Source organism: Chlorocebus sabaeus, chromosome 13 (genome assembly GCF_047675955.1).
Source record: "Chlorocebus sabaeus isolate Y175 chromosome 13, mChlSab1.0.hap1, whole genome shotgun sequence".
Lineage (NCBI taxonomy): Eukaryota > Metazoa > Chordata > Mammalia > Primates > Cercopithecidae > Chlorocebus > Chlorocebus sabaeus.
Window position 1 is genome coordinate 69,006,818 of NC_132916.1, and position 20,251 is coordinate 69,027,068.

General features: G+C 41.2%; 1 protein-coding gene across 9 annotated transcripts in view; it reads left to right on the plus strand.

Annotated features, from left to right (window-relative positions):
- UTRN (utrophin) overlaps window positions 1–20,251 on the plus strand; it is a 594,041-nt gene that overhangs the window by 54,521 nt on the left and 519,269 nt on the right. For 3 of the 9 annotated variants that reach the window (XM_073022549.1, XM_073022553.1, XM_073022547.1), the window contains exon 1: window positions 6,069–6,260. The exons of 4 other annotated variants lie outside the window; for them this stretch is intronic. In XM_073022549.1, the coding sequence (XP_072878650.1) occupies window positions 6,149–6,260 (112 nt within the window). In that variant the 5' untranslated portion in view covers window positions 6,069–6,148. Of the gene's footprint in view, window positions 1–3,043; window positions 3,196–6,068; window positions 6,261–20,251 lie in introns of those variants that run through there. 2 more of the 9 variants (XM_073022548.1, XM_073022546.1) reach the window with 2 other exon arrangements.

A 20,251-nucleotide genomic window follows, 5' to 3' on the forward strand; every position in this document is an offset into this window, starting at 1 on the left:
TGGTCAGTTTCATAGTCAGCTCTAGGGCAAGAAATAAATAAAACAATGGATTACAGAGTATAGCCTTGCGACACGGGAAATTTTTTAGTAGATGGATGAGTCATATTATAAATATATGCTGCAAGGCCCGAGGTCTTACATCAAAAAATAAGGAAAAAAGTTTTTAATTTTTTAAAGTTAATAGCCTTCTGATATTTTCTTTGTTATGTTTTGTATAGTTTTTGTTCTGTTTAGTTTTGGGGGGATCAAAAAAATAAATACTAAAATAGAATGTTTTAGGAAAAAGGTAATTAACATCATTGTACATGAATTTGCTCTAACACAGTAAGGTCTGAAAAAAAAAATATTTTCTCTTTGATGTAGACTTGTTTCAATAATTACTATTCTCCCAGTACTGCACTTTTGAGAGGGAAGGAGAAATTGTTGCTAGTGTCTAGATCTTGACTTGTCTCCTTGGCTACCTTCACAATTTGAGATACTGAATCTTAAATCACATCTGGTTTAAAAATTCTTCCTATAAACAGTTATGACTATTTACTGACAAAAGGCTGCTTTTATTGTGCCTGTTTCTATTTCAGAGGAAGACACATAAAGACAGGTGGAAAGAACTGATTTGTAAAGATTGAAATGTCATATTTACATTCAGAATTTCATTTCCTTACCAGTTTTCAGAAGAACCCTTTGGTAGAGGAAACAGGGCCAACTTCTTTCACAGCCTCTTACTGTAGATAGAAATATGAAGTCCAGCAATATTTAGCTGGTGTGAACCCAGACAGCTGTACCAGGAACAATGTTGAAAATCTTTGATTCCTACTGGAAAATAGCCACTGTTAAAGATGCACACCTTCAGGACCTCACTTCAGGATTGTAGCCAGTATCCGTTCTGACTAGGTGGTGCCCACGCCTCTCTGGCTGTTTTGTGTTTTGAATATTTAGTCCTGATTCTAGAAATGAAGACATTTTTGGCCTATGGATAAAAGATGGGTTTCGATAGCCATTAAGGAAATGCAAATCAAACCACAATGAAATGTCACTTCATACCCAGTAGGATGGCGATAATAAAAAAGACAAATAATAACAAATATTGGTGAGGATGTGGAGAAATGGGTATCCACATACACTGCTAGTGGGAATGTGAAAGGATGCAGCCACTTTGGAAAGCTGTCTGGCAGTTCTTCCAAAGGTTAAGCATAGGGTTGCCATATGACTCAGCAGTTCTACTTCTGGGTACACACACACACACACACACACACACACTCATCCCACACCCAAGAGACATGAAAATGTATGCCCACATCAAAAACTTGTACACAAATGCTCATAGCAGAATTAACTTGTATTAGCTAAAAGATAAAAACAACCCAAATGTTCATGAACTGATAAACACATAATAAAATGTGGTCTATCAATACAATGGAATATTTTAAAAAGAAATGAAATACCCATACATGCTACAACACGCATGGACTTCAAAATCATTATGCTAAGTGAAATAAGCTAGTCACAAAAAACCATATACTGTACGATTTCTTTTATATGAAATGTACAGAATAGGTAACTCTAAAGACTGGAAGTAGATTTCAGTGGTTGCGTTGGGCTAAGGGATGGGGATCGATTGTGGTGATGGTTGTAGAATTCTTTGAAAATACTAAAAATCATTAAGTTATACAGTGTAAATGAGCTAATTGTATAATATATGAATTATATATCAATAAAGTTTGATGCAAAAAGAGATGATTGGGTATTGACTATGTGACATCATCTGTATCACTGCGCTTTTCCCGGTCTCCCTGCCTGTGACAGTCCTAGAAGACAGGTGAAGTCAGCCTGTCCATTTTACAGATTTGGAGACTGAGGCTGAGAGAGAGAGAGAGAGAGAAAGAGAGAGAGAGAGAGAGTATATTGCCAGAGTTGTACAGCTGCTAGTCTAAGGAAAATGTAGAGATGAAGAGGAGGAGCGAAGGGGAAGTACTGTCAGTTTCTCTTTTCTGTACCACAGTACAGTAGCAGGATGAGAGATGCCTTTGAATTCAAACCTGTGTGTATCCTGACAAAGATACATATTCTATGAAAAGTCTTTGATAAGAAGTAGAAAATTTCTATTTCACAACAAGCAAGAAAAAGAATGAGAAAAGGACTAGAAAGTAGATAATGATCATATGAATAATGATTTTCCTTGCTTTTTGCATGTATGTGGAGGACACATGCAGAAGTGACAGCAGGAGTTCGAGACCAGCCTGACCAACATGGTGAGACAATGTCTCTACTAAAAATACAAAAAAAAAAAAAAAAAAAAAAAAAAAAAAAAAAAAAAAGCCAGGCGTGGTGATGGGTGCCTGTAATCCCAGCTACTTGGGAGGCTGAGGCAGGAGAATCACTTGAACCCAAGAGGCAGAGGTTGCAGTGAGCCGAGATCATGCCATTGCACTCCAGCCTGGGTGACAAGAGTGGAAAAAAAAATTATGATAATAAAGAGAGCAAAGTGACCACAAAAGAGAATAGGCTGGAAAAATTAGTCTAAATGGTGGTCTCTTAGCTTATAACTGCATGTAGTTAGGTTTATTTTTTCCATAACAGCAATTTCTAAGGGATGAAGAAGAAATCCTTTTGAGTTTTACTTCCCCAAGGTATATATAGCTACTACAGTGAAATAATAAGCCCAATTTATTCTTTGAAGTATAGTTAATATGTAACGAAACTCCTAAGGCCAGTTGTATACCCAGGGCAATCACCTTCTAACACCTTTATTTATGTACACAGTGAGTAGGAAGGTGGGTGGAGTGCCCCTTCCCAGCTGACACTGTCAAAACAGGAAGCAAAGTTATAATCTCTGTCATAGGAACATGAATAGAGGCCCTTAGTTGTGACTATTAAAAAAACAAAAAAACCTACCTAAGGAGTTTTCACTGACTGCAAAGTGTAACTTCCTGTCTGGTGTTTAGAGGAGGTGGGGTTAGTTAGGTTTAGTCAGATCCTCTCATGAGAAAAATAAAAGCCACAAAAAAAAAAAAAAAAGGACATCCCAGTGTGCAGTTCGAAGGCTGCTTTTGTTGTCCACTTCCTCCACATCTTTTTCCTTGTCATCTAAGCAGATGTAGGTGATGAGCAGCCCGGCAGCCACCACGTTTCACTGGAAAAAGTGCAGATTGGATTTGCCAGGGCATGTAGCTGTCCAGGCTTGCAAGAGATTACCAGGTAAGTTTGTCAACTTGTGCTACTCCCAGCCAGTGAGGTTTTCATAGGAAGCGCCTCTGAAGACAGGGCTCTCTCGTTCACTTTTGTTAAGTAACAAAGCTTGGGACCAGGCTGGTGACGGGAACAGACAGCCTGTCCTTCCTGCTGCCACATCTGTTGTGGACCCTGAAGAGTAGAGACTAACGCTGTCTGCTTTGCACTTCTCTTCAGGAGGTGATAATTCACTAGAGTTATTAGCTTCTTTGAAAGAAGATTTCCAGGATCCCTACATTTGTGGTAGCAAATGTGCTTCACTTTACCTCCCTGTATTTTCAAAATAGCTTACTCTGTGCTGACCGTTTACTGCCATATAGAGAAGAAGCCTCCTTTGTGGTGTTGAGTATTGGTCGACCTCATCCCATATTGTATTTGATTTACTCTGTTGGCTAAAAAGGCGTTTTACTTCTTGAAATATTTAGTTTCAACCTGAGAAAGGGGAGAATAAAACATGTGTACTTTGAGGATTGTATAAGCGCTGGGGTTTCTGTTTCAGTGCAGGCTTCTCTATGAGACATGTATATGCGTAACTTCGTGTAGGGAAAGTGTCATGCACTTTTCTCTCGCTGAAGTTTACTTCCGGGGTGACTTAGTTTTTCTGATCAGTTTAGATGTTCATATCTTGTTTAATGTATACATGTGTGTACTGGTTGTATGAACTTTTGGAGGGAAAAAAACCCCAAGTGATGTGTTTTATTTGATTATACACATCATGCATGAATGTTGTCACTGTGAAAAACTTTGAGGCTGGTTGGTTTTCTTTTTTAATGTTTTTCTTTCTTGTGGAATTACTCTTTCCCTCTTAATGTTTTCCTTCTTAGCTTCAGTGAATGAGGTGGTAAGCAGTTGTAAGTGTTGTCTCTGTGGAGCAAATTCAAACCAAAATGATTGGAGCAGCTCATATTTTCTTAGTGAATTGGGTGTCTTGAACAAGTGGCATAGAAGATTGGTGTACTACAATTCTCATCATTAGCTGTTACTTCTTTCTTAAATAACCATGTGATCCCAACACAAAATCAAAATACCTCTCAGGGACCTGAATTAAAACTCCATGCGGGCCGGGCATGATGGCTTATACCTGTAATCCAAGCCCTTTGGGAGGCTGAGACAGGAGGATCACTTGAGGGCTGGAGTTTGAGACCACCCTGGGCAACATAGGGAGATTCCATCTCTACAAAAAATTTAAAAATCAGTCAGTCATGGTGGCATATGCCTGTGGTCCCAGCTATTTAGGAGACTGAGGTGGGAGGATAGCTTGAACATAGGAGTTTGAGACTGTGGTGAGCCATGATCATGCCACTGTATTCCAGTCTGGACAACAGAGGGATATCTTGTCTCAAAAGCCTGCATAGGAGCATCTATTGCAGACTCGTGACCTTTCGAAGATTTCCTTTGATTGTCACTAAATCCTCTCTCTTTCCCCGACATTGAGAGTCTCTGTAGTCAGCTAGTCTTCATCAAAGGGTCTTGCTACAAAGGGTCTGGGGTAACCATAGTGTTTGAAATCAGAAGACAACTAGAAGAAAAGTACAAACAAACCTTTAAATAATAAGCAGGCTTTGGCTGGGGGTGGCTCATGCCTGTAATCCCAGCACTTTGGGAGGCCAAGGCGGGTGGATCATCTGAGGTCAGGAGTTTTATACCAGCCTGGCCAACATGGTGAAACCTGGTCTCTACTAAAAATACAAAAATTAGTCGGGCGCGGTGGCGGGTGCCTGTAATCCCAGCTACTTGGGAAGCTGAGATGGGAGAATCACTTGAACCTGGGAGGCAGAAGTTGCAGTGAGCAGAGATCGCACCATTGCACTCCAGCCTGGGTGACAGAGTGAAACTCTGTCAAAAAAAAAAAAAAAAAAAAAAAAAAAAAAAAAGCAGGCTTTTAAATGAGTAGCTACAGTGTTAAATATATTTAATTGCTATGGTGGTTGAGTTCTGGTTCATTTAGATAACATTCTTTCCTGCTCTATGACCAATCAAAAGGCTTTTTAGGAAAATACCATTTTAAAACATAAAATGTATTTCAGTGCATGTTATTTTAATAAAAATAGAAAACCAATGTGTACATGATTTCGAATTTCACAAGGGCCTAGATTGTCATCAGTTATTACTGAACTGCATTTTTTTTGTGTGTCCATAGTATAGACTCTTTAGTGATCTTCTTAGAAATAAGGACATTAAATTTAATGTTAAAAATAGTATTTTCAGCCAGGCACAATGGCTCATGCTTGTAATCCCAGCACTTTGGGAGGCTGAGGAGGGCAGATCACCTGAGTTCAGGAGTTCAGGCCAGGAGCCTGACCAATGTAGTGAAACATCGTCTCAACTAAAAATACAAAAATTAGCTGGGTGTGGTGCTGGGTGCCTGAAATCCCAGCTACTTGGGAGGCTGAGGCAGGAGAATCGCCGGGACCTGGGAGGCGGAGGTTGCAGTGAGCTGAGATTGAGCCACTGCACTTCAGCCCGGGCAACAGGATGAGACTCTGTTTAAAGAAAAAAAAAAGATCTCTATCTCTATCACTATCTCTATCACTGTCTCTAGCTTATCTATCTATCTATCTATCTATCTATCTATCTATCTATCATCTATCTATCTCATCTCTATCTCTATCTCTATCATCTAGCTCTATCATCATTTTCACTACATGTTAACAATAATATCACTGAGATAAACCAAAGTTTTAAGAAAAGCTTGAAAATGTGAAATGAATAATTTGGAGGCATGACTGGACATTTAGACATCTATGAAGGCCCAGATGACTCATGTCTGGAAATTGCTGCTGCTCAGGAAACCACTCCTGGGAGCCCTGCTCGTCTTGCCATCCTTCCTGCTTTCTTGCCGGCCGACAGGACTCTGTGTCAGCTGTTTCCTTTTTAGACGGAAGGGTTAAAAGATTCACTACTTGGGTTCCCCATTAGAATGATCAACATGCTGGTGCCCCACAGTCAGAGATCGCGGCTTGATTGGACCGAGGCCCTGCTCTGTAGCTTGTCAAAAGCCAGCCAAAGGTGTCCAGTGTGGAAGGTACAGGGTAATGTATTCGTTCCCCACTAGACTGAAAGCTCCATGGGAGGGACTAGAGGCAGCTTCGTTACTGCTGCCCCCTAGCACCTGAATGTGTGCCTGATGTGCAGGAGCGGCTCAGTAGCTGCTTGTGGAATGAATGAATGAATGAGTTCCTTTGAGTAACAGGAAGTTGGAAGAAGATTGGACAGAGGCTTAGTTATGGTCTTTGCTGATGTAAGAGAGTGTGCTATGTTATGCTGAACAGTGGTTGTCATCTTGGAAGACACTCTAGGAAATGGTCACAGGGGAACAGGTGGCTGATCTGGGGGAGTGCTGAACAGACCTCTCAGAAGAGACAAGGCTGCAGGGCAGCGGTGTCCTTATGAGGCAAGGCAGGTTGAGAACTTTGGGAAAGAGAATTTCATCAGGGGCTGGGGGTATGTGTGTGTGTGTGTGAATGTGGATGTGAGGCCAGGTGGGGACACTCCTGGGAGAATCTCTTGAACTGTGGCTCATTCTTTTTTTTTTTTTTTTTGAGACAAAGTCTCACTCTGTTGCGCAGCCTGCAGTGCAGTGACACAGTCTTAGCTCATTGCAGCCTTGACCTCCCAGGCTCAAGTGATCCTTCCACCTCAGTCTCCCAAGTAACTGGGACTACAGGTATGTGCTCCCATACCTGGCTAATTTTTAATATATTTTTTTGTAGAGATGGGATCTCGCCATGTTGCCCAGGCTGGTCTTGAACTCCTGAGCTCGAGCGATCCTCCCCGCTCGGCCTCCCAAAATGCTGGAATTACAGGCCTGAGCCACCATGCCCAGTCATGACTTACTCTTAAAGGAACTCCAGTCTTTTGTGTTGGAACTCCAGGAAGTTGACGACCACACTCATCTATTCAGTCAGCATTTGCTACGTGCCTGGCATATGCCCAGCTCTGGGGAGGTATGGGGATATAAAAATGAAGGTGATTTTCTTCTTCCCCTGTGAAGGTTAGAACCTGGAAGGGATGGTGTGTGAAAGTGAATGCTAGGTTTGCTGGTGGCTGAAAGGAAGGAATGTGGTCATCTTTGTCATATGTTAGGGATTGCCTGACCCACCAGTTGACTGTATCCAAATAAAGGAACATAGAATTTGTAGTGATCACAGGGCAGTGATATTTGTCTGGGAAGGTATCTTAGGACTTGTAAATTTTTTGCAGATCTTAATAATTATAGAGAAAATGAGTAGGTGGTTAGGAAGGCCAGGTAACTATAACTTACAGAGGTGAGAGAATGAGAATTGTTAAGTTGGGAGAAAAAGAGTAGAAAGAGTGACATGGTACTGAGCAGTTTTGTTGTTGTTGTTGTTTTTGAGACAGTCTCACTCTGTTGTCCAGGCTGGAGTGCAGTGGCGTGATCTCTGCTCACTGCAACTTCCACCTCCTGGGTTCATGCCATTCTCCTGCCTCAGCCTCCCGAGTAGCTGGGACTACAGGCACCTGTCATCACCCTCGGCCAATTTTTGGTATTTTTTCATAGAGATGGAGTTTCACCATGTTAGCCAGGATGGTCTCGATCTCCTGACCTCCTGATCCGCCCGCCTTGGCCTCCCAAAGTGCTAGGATTACAGGCGTGAGCCATCTTGCCCAGCCCTGAGCAGTTCTTTAAGGGATAGGACTTGGCCCTCAAGATCTGGGTTTCCATTACCGCTGCCATCGGCAGGGTAAGTCACTGAACCCCTGAGAAGGGTCTCCCAACCAGGAGGATCACAGGATCTCCCAACCAGGGAGGATGCCCCAGGAGGATGTGGTCAGGGTTCATGATGTTACACATGTTAAAGTTCTTTGCAAGCTATAGTAATAGTTCCAGGTAAATAAATGGAGTAATAAATTATGTAAAAATTATAAAAACCTAGTCTGTTGATAATGGACTCTTTTAGGTAGATTCTAGGGTAGGAAATCAAACATTATATTCATCATGGTACTTGAAATATATTTAAGCTGAAGCTGTATACTCCATCATGTTTTTGGTATATTTTTCCTTGACATTACTTGAAAGGCATGCTTATGAAACTGGATTTGGATCTGTTTCATATTTTCACTTGGGTTCTCTGACCCCTACTTAGAGGGCACCAGGTGCTTCCTATTCTAACTGTTTGCAAATTCAAGACTTGGTTGGAGGGCCATTGAGGGGACTGGTGTGGGATTAGATAGGATCTGGACACAGCGACTCCCTTGCTCCTGCTCCAGTATTTTGACCTTCATTTGAACAGTTCAATGAACTGGCAACTCAAGTCGTTTTTTCCCACTGAACTAGAACGTTCATTGTTTTGCAGAGGAAGATGACTCATAGCCGAGTTCCGCCATTGTGCTAAAGTGAAATTTTAGTCTAGGACCACAGGAACATAGGCCAAACTTTCTGTCTGAGATGCAGAGTACTGAAACTTGGATTGTGAGCTGGGCAGGAATTCCTGTGGCCCTCTGTGTGGAGTTGCTCTCAAGGAAAAGGAGCGTTTAAATACATTTTTGACTTCAAATTTAATTTTTAGTAATATAGTTCAAATATCTTTTAAAATATCTTAAGTAATCAGACAGTTTTCTAAAAAAAAAGTAATGCAAAATGAAAATTCTACAAAGTAGAAAATTGTCATTTCCTTCCTCTCTCCAAAACCATTGTTAATAGTTTTGTTTCTTCTGCTACACTTGTTTTCTATGAATGCAAAAATATATGCCTCTATGGGTAAGCATGGCTTTTCTTTTTTGAACTAAAATTGAAACCATCCTGATTTGGTGGCATCCCACTTAAAAAATTATTAAAACCGCCTGTGTACATGGTATCTTAGCTTACTTGGGCAATCGCTGGGGCAAATATGCTTTTACTGTCAAATCATCATCTACAACAGATGACATGTAGAGAGATGAGATGTAGTCTATAGTCGTTTGAACTTGCATTTCTTTTTTGTGGAATTGAACTTCTCTGCATATGTTTATTGGCTCTTTGTATGAATTCTTCAGTGATTTGACTTTTCATACATATATTGCTCATTTTCTTCTGTTGCTTGGATCTCTGACTTTTATACTCTAATAATTCCAAAGGAAATTCCTACAAAATGGCAGATTTGGGATGACTTACTTGAATTTCTTTTGAATTCTAAAATGGTTAACTGCAACCTTAAAAGATAGATATTATTTTTAGATCTCTAGGACAGAGGTTTGAGTCTTTGGACTTAGATTCTGTAGTATTTTCTCTTTTTTTTTTTTTTTTTTTAAATTTATTTATTATTATTATACTTTAAGTTGTAGGGTACATGTGCATAACGTGCAGGTTTGTTACATATGTATACTTGTGCCATGTTGGTGTGCTGCACCCATCAACTCGTCATTTACATCAGGTATAACTCCCAATGCAATCCCTCCCCCCTCCCCCCTCCCCATGATAGGCCCCGGTGTGTGATGTTCCCCTTCCCGAGTCCAAGTGATCTCATTGTTCAGTTCCCACCTATGAGTGAGAACATGCGGTGTTTGGTTTTCTGTTCTTGTGATAGTTTGCTAAGAATGATGGTTTCCAGCTGCATCCATGTCCCTACAAAGGACACAAACTCATCCTTTTTTATGGCTACATAGTATTCCATGGTGTATATGTGCCACATTTTCTTAATCCAATCTGTCACTGATGGACATTTGGGTTGATTCCAAGTCTTTGCTATTGTGAATAGTGCTGCAATAAACATATGTGTGCAGGTGTCTTTATAGCAGCATAATTTATAATCCTTTGGGTATATACCCAGTAATGGGATGGCTGGGTCATATGGTACATCTAGTTCTAGATCCTTGAGGAATCGCCATACTGTTTTCCATAATGGTTGAACTAGTTTATAATCCCACCAACAGTGTAAAAGTGTTCCTATTTCTCCACATCCTCTCCAGCACCTGTTGTTTCCTGACTTTTGAATGATCGCCATTCTAACTGGTGTGAGATGGTATCTCATTGTGGTTTTGATTTGCATTTCTCTGATGGCCAGTGATGATGAGCATTTTTTCATGTGTCTATTGGCTGTATGAATGTCTTCTTTTGAGAAATGTCTGTTCATATCCTTTGCCCACTTTTTGATGGGGTTGTTTGTTTTTTTCTTGTAAATTTGTTTGAGTTCTTTGTAGGTTCTAGATATTAGCCCTTTGTCAGATGAGTAGATTGCAAAAATTTTCTCCCATTCTGTAGGTTGCCTGTTCACTCTGATGGTAGTTTCTTTTGCTGTGCAGAAGCTCTTTAGTTTAATGAGATCCCATTTGTCAATTTTGGCTTTTGCTGCTGTTGCTTTTGGTGTTTTAGACATGAAGTCTTTGCCCATGCCTATGTCCTGAATGGTACTACCTAGGTTTTCCTCTAGGATTTTTATGGTATTAGGTCTAACATTTAAGTCTCTAAGCCATCTTGAATTAATTTTCGTATAAGGAGTAAGGAAAGGATCCAGTTTCAGCTTTCTACTTATGGCTAGCCAATTTTCCCAGCACCATTTATTAAATAGGGAATCCTTTCCCCATTTCTTGTTTCTCTCAGGTTTGTCAAAGATCAGATGGCTGTAGATGTGTGGTATTATTTCTGAGGACTCTGTTCTGTTCCATTGGTCTATATCTCTGTTTTGGTACCAGTACCATGCTGTTTTGGTTACTGTAGCCTTGTAGTATAGTTTGAAGTCAGGTAGCGTGATACCTCCAGCTTTGTTCTTTTGACTTAGGATTGTCTTGGAGATGCGGGCTCTTTTTTGGTTCCATATGAACTTTAAAGCAGTTTTTTCCAATTCTGTGAAGAAGCTCATTGGTAGCTTGATGGGGATGGCATTGAATCTATAAATTACCTTGGGCAGTATGGCCATTTTCACGATTTTGATTCTTCCTATCCATGAGCATGGTATGTTCTTCCATTTGTTTGTGTCCTCTTTTATTTCACTGAGCAGTGGTTTGTAGTTCTCCTTGAAGAGGTCCTTTACATCCCTTGTAAGTTGGATTCCTAGGTATTTTATTCTCTTTGAAGCAATTGTGAATGGAAGTTCATTCCTGATTTGGCTCTCTGTTTGACTGTCACTGGTGTATAAGAATGCTTGTGATTTTTGCACATTAATTTTGTATCCTGAGGCTTTGCTGAAGTTGCTTATCAGCTTAAGGAGATTTTGGGCTGAGACAATGGGGTTTTCTAAATATACAGTCATGTCATTTGCAAAGAGGGACAATTTGACTTCTTCTTTTTTTAACTGAATACCCTTGATTTCTTTCTCTTGCCTGATTGCCCTAGCCAGAACTTCCAACACTATGTTGAATAGGAGTGGTGAGAGAGGGCATCCCTGTCTTGTGCCAGTTTTCAAAGGGAATTTTTCCAGTTTTTGCCCATTCAGTATGATATTGGCTGTGGGTTTGTCATAAATAGCTCTTATTATTTTGAGGTACGTTCCATCAATACCGAATTTATTGAGCGTTTTTAGCATGAAGGGCTGTTGAATTTTGTCAAAAGCCTTTTCTGCATCTATTGAGATAATGATGTGGTTCTTGTCTTTGGTTCTGTTTATATGCTGGATTATGTTTATTGATTTGCGAATGTTGAACCAGCCTTGCATCCCAGGGATGAAGCCCACTTGATCATGGTGGATAAGCTTTTTGATGTGTTGCTGAATCCGGTTTGCCAGTATTTTATTGAGGATTTTTGCATCGATGTTCATCAGGGAAATTGGTCTAAAATTCTCTTTTTTTGTTGTGTCTCTGCCAGGCTTTGGTATCAGGATGATGTTGGCCTCATAAAATGAGTTAGGGAGGATTCCCTCTTTTTCTATTGATTGGAATAGTTTCAGAAGGAATGGTACCAACTCCTCCTTGTACCTCTGGTAGAATTCGGCTGTGAATCCATCTGGTCCTGGACTTTTTTTGGTGGGTAGGCTATTAACTATTGCCTCAATTTCAGAGCCTGTTATTGGTCTATTCAGGTATTCAACTTTTTCCTGGTTTAGTCTTGGGAGAGTGTAAGTGTCCAGGAAATTATCCATTTCTTCTAGATTTTCCAGTTTATTTGCGTAGAGGTGTTTATAGTATTCTCTGATGGTAGTTTGTATTTCTGTGGGGTCGGTGGTGATATCCCCTTTATCATTTTTAATTGCGTCGATTTGATTCTTCTCTCTTTTCTTCTTTATTAGTCTTGCTAGCGGTCTGTCAATTTTGTTGATCTTTTCAAAAAACCAACTCCTGGATTCATTGATTTTTTGGAGGGTTTTTTGTGTCTCTATCTCCTTCAGTTCTGCTCTGATCTTAGTTATTTCTTGCCTTCTGCTAGCTTTCGAATGTGTTTGCTCTTGCTTCTCTAATTCTTTTAATTGCGATGTTAGAGTGTGAATTTTAGATCTTTCCTGCTTTCTCTTGTGGGCATTTAGTGCTATAAATTTCCCTCTACACACTACTTTAAATGTGTCCCAGAGATTCTGGTATGTTGTATCTTTGTTCTCATTGGTTTCAAAGAACATCTTTATTTCTGCCTTCATTTCGTTATGTACCCAGTAGTCATTCAGGAGCAGGTTGTTCAGTTTCCATGTAGTTGAGTGGTTTTGATTGAGTTTCTTAGTCCTGAGTTCTAGTTTGATTGCACTGTGGTCTGAGAGACAGTTTGTTATAATTTCTGTTCTTGTACATTTGCTGAGGAGTGCTTTACTTCCAATTACGTGGTCAATTTTGGAGTAAGTGCGATGTGGTGCTGAGAAGAATGTATATTCTGTTGATTTGGGGTGGAGAGTTCTATAGATGTCTATTAGGTCTGCTTGCTGCAGAGATGAGTTCAATTCCTGGATATCCTTGTTAACTTTCTGTCTCGTTGATCTGTCTAATGTTGACAGTGGAGTGTTGAAGTCTCCCATTATTATTGTATGGGAGTCTAAGTCTATTGTATTGTAAGTCTCTAAGGACTTGCTTTATGAATCTGGGTGCTCCTGTATTGGGTGCATATATATTTAGGATAGTTATCTCTTCCTGTTGAATTGATCCCTTTACCATTATGTAATGGCCTTCTTTGTCTCTTTTGATCTTTGATGGTTTAAAGTCTGTTTTATCAGAGACTAGTATTGCAACCCCCACTTTTTTTTGTTCTCCATTTGCTTGGTAAATCTTCCTCCATCCCTTTATTTTGAGCCTATGTATGTCTCTGCGTGTGAGATGGGTCTCCTGAATACAGCAGACTGATGGGTCTTGACTCTTTATCCAGTTTGCCAGTCTGTGTCTTTTAATTGGAGCATTTAGTCCATTTACATTTAAGGTTAAGATTGTTATGTGTGAACTTGATCCTGCCATTATGATATTAACTGGTTATTTTGCTCGTTAGTTGATGCAGTTTCTTCCTAGCCTTGATGGTCTTTACATTTTGGCATGTTTTTGCAATGACTGGTACCAGTTGTTCCTTTCCATGTTTAGTGCTTCCTTCAGGGTCTCTTGTAAGGCAGGCCTAGTGGTGACAAAATCTCTAAGCATTTGCTTATCTGTAAAGGATTTTATTTCTCCTTCACTTATGAAACTTAGTTTGGCTGGATATAAAATTCTGGGTTTAAAATTCTTTTCTTTAAGAATGTTGAATATTGGCCCCCACTCTCTTCTGGCTTGAAGAGTTTCTGCCGAGAGATCTGCTGTTAGTCTGATGGGCTTCCCTTTGTGGGTAACCCGACCTTTCTCTCTGGCTGCCCTTAAGATTTTTTCCTTCATTTCATCTTTGGTGAATCTGGCAATTATGTGTCTTGGAGTTGCTCTTCTCGAGGAGTATCTTTGTGGCGTTCTCTGTATTTCCTGGATTTGAATGTTGGCCTGCCCTACTAGGTTGGGGAAGTTCTCCTGGATGATATCCTGAAGAGTGTTTTCCAACTTGGTTCCATTCTCCCCCTCACTTTCAGGCACCCCAATCAGACGTAGATTTGGTCTTTTTACATAATCCCATACTTCTTGCAGGCTTTGTTCATTTCTTTTTCTTCTTTTTTCTTTTGGTTTCTCTTCTCGCTTCATTTCATTCATTTGATCCTCAATCGCTGACATTCTTTCTTCCAGTTGATCGAGTCAGTTACTGAAGCTTGTGCATTTGTCACGTATTTCTCGTGTCATGGTTTTCATCTCTTTCATTTCGTTCATGACCTTCTCTGCATTAATTACTCTAGCCATCAATTCTTCCACTTTTTTTTCAAGATTTTTAGTTTCTTTGCGCTGGGTACGTAATTCCTCCTTTAGCTCTGAGAAATTTGATGGACTGAAGCCTTCTTCTCTCATCTCGTCGAAGTCATTCTCCGTCCAGCTTTCATCCGTTGCTGGCGATGAGCTGCGCTCCTTTGCCGGGGGAGATGCGCTCTTATTTTTTGAATTTCCAGCTTTTCTGCCCTGCTTTTTCCCCATCTTTGTGGTTTTATCTGCCTCTGGTCTTTGATGATGGTGATGTACTGATGGGGTTTTGGTGTAGGTGTCCTTCCTGTTTGATAGTTTTCCTTCTAACAGTCAGGACCCTCAGCTGTAGGTCTGTTGGAGATTGCTTGAGGTCCACTCCAGACCCTGTTTGCCTGGGTATCAGCAGCAGAGGCTGCAGAAGATAGAATATTTCTGAACAGCGAGTGTACCTGTCTGATTCTTGCTTTTGAAGCTTCCTCTCAGGGGTGTACTCCACCCTGTGAGGTGTGGGGTGTCAGACTGCCCCTAGTGGGGGATGTCTCCCAGTTAGGCTACTCAGGGGTCAGGGACCCACTTGAGCAGGGAGTCTGTCCCTTCTCAGATCTCAACCTCCGTGTTGGGAGATCCACTGCTCTCTTCAAAACTGTCAGACAGAGTTGTTTGCGTCTGCAGAGCTTTCTGCTGCGTTTGTTATTGTTTACTGTGCCCTGTCCCCAGAGGTGGAGTCTACAGAGACAGGCAGGTTTCCTTGAGCTGCTGTGAGCTCCACCCAGTTCGAGCTTCCCAGCAGCTTTGTTTACCTACTTAAGCCTCAGCAATGGCGGGCGCCCCTCCCCCAGCCTCGCTGCTGCCTTGCTGGTAGATCACAGACTGCTGTGCTAGCAATGAGGGAGGCTCCGTGGGTGTGGGACCCTCCTGGCCAGGTGTGGGATATGATCTCCTGGTGTGCCTGTTTGCTTAAAGCGCAGTATTGGGGTGGGAGTTACCTGATTTTCCAGGTGTTGTGTGTCTCAGTTCCCCTGGCTAGGAAAAGGGATTCCCTTCCCCCTTGTGCTTCCCAGGTGAGGCAATGCCTCGCCCTGCTTCAGCTCTCGCTGGTCGGGCTGCAGCAGCTGACCAGCACCGATCCTCTGGCACTCCCCAGTGAGATGAACCCAGTACCTCAGTTGAAAATGCAGAAATCACCAGTCTTCTGTGTCGCTCGCGCTGGGAGTTGGAGACTGGAGCTGTTCCTATTCGGCCATCTTGCTCCGCCTTCTCTTTCTTTTTTTGGCTAATATGGAAGACGTCATCATCCCAAACTGTACTGAGACTAGTAATTATTTAGATACACTATTTTATTACATTTTCATATACTGATAAATTATTTCCATATGGATGGTAAGTCCTAGATTTATTTATGGAAAAAAACCATTTGTTTGTATATTTTATGGAACATGGAGTTAGCAGAAAGATGCTGTTGAGTTAGGCTTAAAATTAAGTCCTAACGATTCTACCTCCTGTTGTGGAACTGTTGTCAGTCTTTAAAGGTGCATCTTTCTAAAATTTTTTGCACATAACTTGACAGATTGCAAGAAGGATTATAATAATTGGTGGCTGTTTGCGTTAGAGCCTTTCAAGTCAATACAGGAAAAAATACATTTAGATGCTAAGTGAAGATAAGACATTAGTTTAAATGAGGCCCCGTATGTACCATCATATTGAAAATTTACCAGTTTGTCCTCGTCCTTCAATTAAGTTTTGTTAGTGATTTTTCACATCAAAGCATTGAGGTTGTAATTCTATGCTGGGTTCATTTAACCACAGATCCAGTAAATGGCAGGAAATAGAGAGCTATACAGGACAGCAAATGGCCTGCAGTTGCATGGAGGATATCTTTGAGGCAAGGTGCCCAAAATGTTTTGCTGGTTTCAAAGTTTGTATCATTTGTTCAGAAGGGTTTTTATTGCTTGCAAGCAAGCAGGAAAGCAAAGGAAAAGGGCACACAGCCGCCTCCCCTATGATTCTGTGCTGTATGACCTATTTGCCTTTGGTGCCTTATATAAAAAGCTTTATTTAGTCTGCAGAGAGGTTATTTCTCCAAATAGAGGTGAACTGTCATAGTAGTCTGGAAACGTGATAGATTTCAGTTGAATGCCGCTGATCCAAATACTTGGAGAGGCTGGGCTGTGTGACACTTGTAAGATAGGCACCTTGCACAGATTCTTCCAGGTCATTTGCAGTTAATCATCAGTAGAAATACCTCATCAGATAGCGATCCACTTGGCGCTCTGAGAAGCAACTCCTCCTATCGCACCGACACTGCTACTTTTGTTCTGGCTCAGCCAGTCTCTTGCTGGGAACCTGCTGCCAGAGTTAGTCTCTTGGCTTCTGCCCTGGCCTATTTTCTTGTTGACCTCTGGATTCTGTGCCTTTAGCTTCTCCTTGGACTCATTGGCCATGACTCTCTTTCTGGTATTAGTAGCTCCTGTATTGTGTTTGAGAGAAGAAATTTATTCCCCTAGCAGATTCACTTTCTACTGAGATAACTCTAACCCACCCATGCAATCTAGCATCTGCCAATACTCTGAGACCTGCTGATTGTTAATCAGTACTTATTATCTAACTCTGAGTAATGAGTGTTATAGCAGGAAAAGTAGAATCTTTTTTGTGTGTGTATGAATGTGGTTTAAGGCACTTTTGGGGACAGAGGAGAAATAAACATCTTGAAATGAATTATTGTATTTTATCTTTGCCCATGTGAATTCTTTAAAATAATTATTAAATTCTCACTTTGCTTATATGCATTAAAAATTTCATAGTGATGGTATTTAAAAGAGGGAGGTAACGGATATTTTGCAAGTGGGTTGAGGAAATGGTTCTTATTTTCCTTTTCACGTCCCATGGGAACCTTTGTATCTGTCTGCCTCCCTCCTATGCATTTCTCCTACTGTTGCAAGGAGGATCTCATGTTTTATGATGAGAATTTATTTGGTGACTAAGTGAAGTCTGCACTAGTTTTTTAAAAAGTCCTTGAGATTGCATTCTGTATATTTGCTGAATTTGTTACTAGGCCTTATGCTGCAAAATTTCTGAGGTTGTTCAAGGTAAATCTATGTCTTGATTACTGAAATAAAGTATTGACATTTATTTCCCATAATTTGGAAGTCATTCAGTAAATAAAATTTGCCTGGTGTTTTATAATGAATCATTTTTATCATATTGGGTTTGTGTTAGGAAGACTGTCAGCATTGATTTTCCAGTAGTTTTCTAAATTTTCTCATTTATTTATGTTTCTTCTTCTTCTTCTTTTTTTCTTTGAGACAGGGTCTTGCTCTGTCACCCAAGCTAGAGTGTAATGGCATGATCTAGGCTCACTGCCACCTCGACCTCCGGGGGTCAAGCAATCCTCCCATCTCAGCCTCCTGAGTAGCTGGAATTACAGGCATGTGCCACCACACTCAGCTAATTTCTCTGATTTTTTTTTTTTTTTTTTTTTTAAATTGAGATGGTGTCTCGCTCTGTCACCCAGGCTGGAGTGCAGTGGTGCGATCTCAGCTTACTGCAACCTCCCCCTCCCAGGTTCAAGTGATTCCCTTGCCTCAGCCTCCTGAGTAGCTGCAGGTGCATGCTACCACGCCTGGTTAACTTTTTGTATTTTTAGTAGAGATGGGGATTCACCATGTTAGCCAGGAAGGTCTTGATCTCCTGAGTTTGTGATCCACCCACCTCTGCCTCCCAGACTGCTGGGATTACAGGCGTGAGTCACCGCACCCAGCCCTTCTGAATTTTTTTTTTTTTTTTTTAAATAGAAACAAGGTCTCACTATTGCCAGGTTAGGGTCTTGAACTTCTGGGCCCAAGTGATCCTTCTGCCTTGGGCTCCCAAAGTGCTGAGATAACGGGCGTGAGCCACTGTGCCTGGCTATTTATGTTTCCTAATTACTGCAGCGCTCATTTTTCTGTCAACTTCAGCTATGCCACACATGACTAGGAATTAGAAATAAGAAAACAGTAACCAGCCTGGTCAACATGGCGAAACCCTGTCTCTATTAAAAATACAAAAATTAACTGGGTGTGGTGGCGAGCGCCTGTAATCTCAGCTACTTGGGAGGCTGAGGGATGAGAATCACTTGAACCTGGGAGGTGGAGGTTGCAGTGAGCTGAGATATTGCCTTTAAACTCCAGCCTGGGCAACAGAGCGAGACTAAAACAAACAAACAAAAACAAAAACAAAAACAAACCCAAGGAGCCAAAAATAAATGACTCAGTGAACATTTATTGAGCACCTGTGGTTTACTGGGTGCTGTGGTAGTTGTTGAAGGTGCTGGGATGTTTTAAAGTTGGTTTTAAACTTAAGGATTCTACTTACTGGCAGCCTAGAACCACTGCATATGCCTTGCAGAGATGATGGACACTTGTCTCCTGACCTGTGCAGTGCAGGCACATCGGTGAAGTGCCTTAGATTCTAATTTTGCAACTGTTTTCACACTTTGGTATCAGTTTCTAGATCTAAAGCAGCAAATGAGAAAGGTAGTGGGTGTGAGTACTGCTATAAACTGACACCCTGACAATAATGATATGCTTGTTGACAGGCTGATTGCAGAGGAGATGAAAAAATAAAGGGCAGGACAAAAATGTCTCAAAGCTCTGCCCCCTGGGTCAATAGGAAGCTATATTTTGCTACTCAAGTAGGCTAACATTGGAGAAATAATTAGCATGTGAAAAAGTTCTTCCACCGAAAGGACCATGCAAGTTAAGGCAGGTAGTTTGGTTTTCTGTGCTGCAGCATCCGACCAGGCTCTAGAATCCTGTTTTCATATTTTGTTGGACCCAACTAGATTAAAACAAAGCGCCTTTCTCTGGCTGGGTAGTGGCCTGAGTTAGGTGGTTTCCAGTGCTCTGATTGGTACTTTGGAGCAGGTGTCCAGTGAATTTCAGAAGCAGGGTAAATGTTCTTGGTATTGAGCAGTTCTCTGTTGGATGCCGGGCCTGTCCTCATGGTTCATGCTGCCCTTAGGTCATCAGCCATTCACTCCTACGGCCGGTTAAGGACACCTTCTCTATGAATTCTCTGCTGACCTCCAAGTGTGGGTTGGATGCCCCTCTTCTCTGCTTTCTCCTTCCCTGCTTGGATTAAATTCAGAGATTCTAAGATGTCTTCATCTGTCACAGCGTTCATGACGGATGTTACCAATCAGTGTTTTTGAAAACGAGATCTATCTCTGCACGGTGCTGTGAGATAGGTGGAAACCTATCTTTTAATAATATCTTCAGGTGGCCATTGTGGATGTTTGAGAACCTCTCCTTTAGACCATGAGCTTGAAGAAGGTCCTGTTCTTGTCTTTGAATCTTTAAACCTTCCCTAGCTCCTGGCACATTTTTCAGTTGCTCAAATTTTTTTGTTGTAGTTCAGTGAATGACATAGAATTCCTGTAATTTTTTTGTTGTTGTTCGGCGAATGAGATAGAATTCCTGTTACCGCCTGTGGAATCCAAATCCAGAAATGTGATCAAATGTCGCTTGAAGGATTTTCGACCATTTTTCATTTCTCTCTCTTTTTTTTTTGAGACAGAGTCTCTGTCACCTAGGCTGGAGTGCAGTGGTCTAATCTCGGCTCGCTGCAACCTGGGCTCAAGGGATCCTCCTACCTCAGCCTCCAGAGTAGCCAGGACTAAAGGCATATACCACCATGTCCCACTAGTTTTTGTATTTTTGGTAGAGATGGGGACTCCCTAGGTTTCTCAGGCTGGTCTTAAACTCCTGGGCTCAAGTGATACACCTGCCTCTGCTTCCCAAAATGCTGGGACTATAGGCATGAGTCACACACCCGGCCCATTTTTCCATGTTGTTTTGTAAATCAACATTATCTGAAACCTAAAATTTAATGTGGA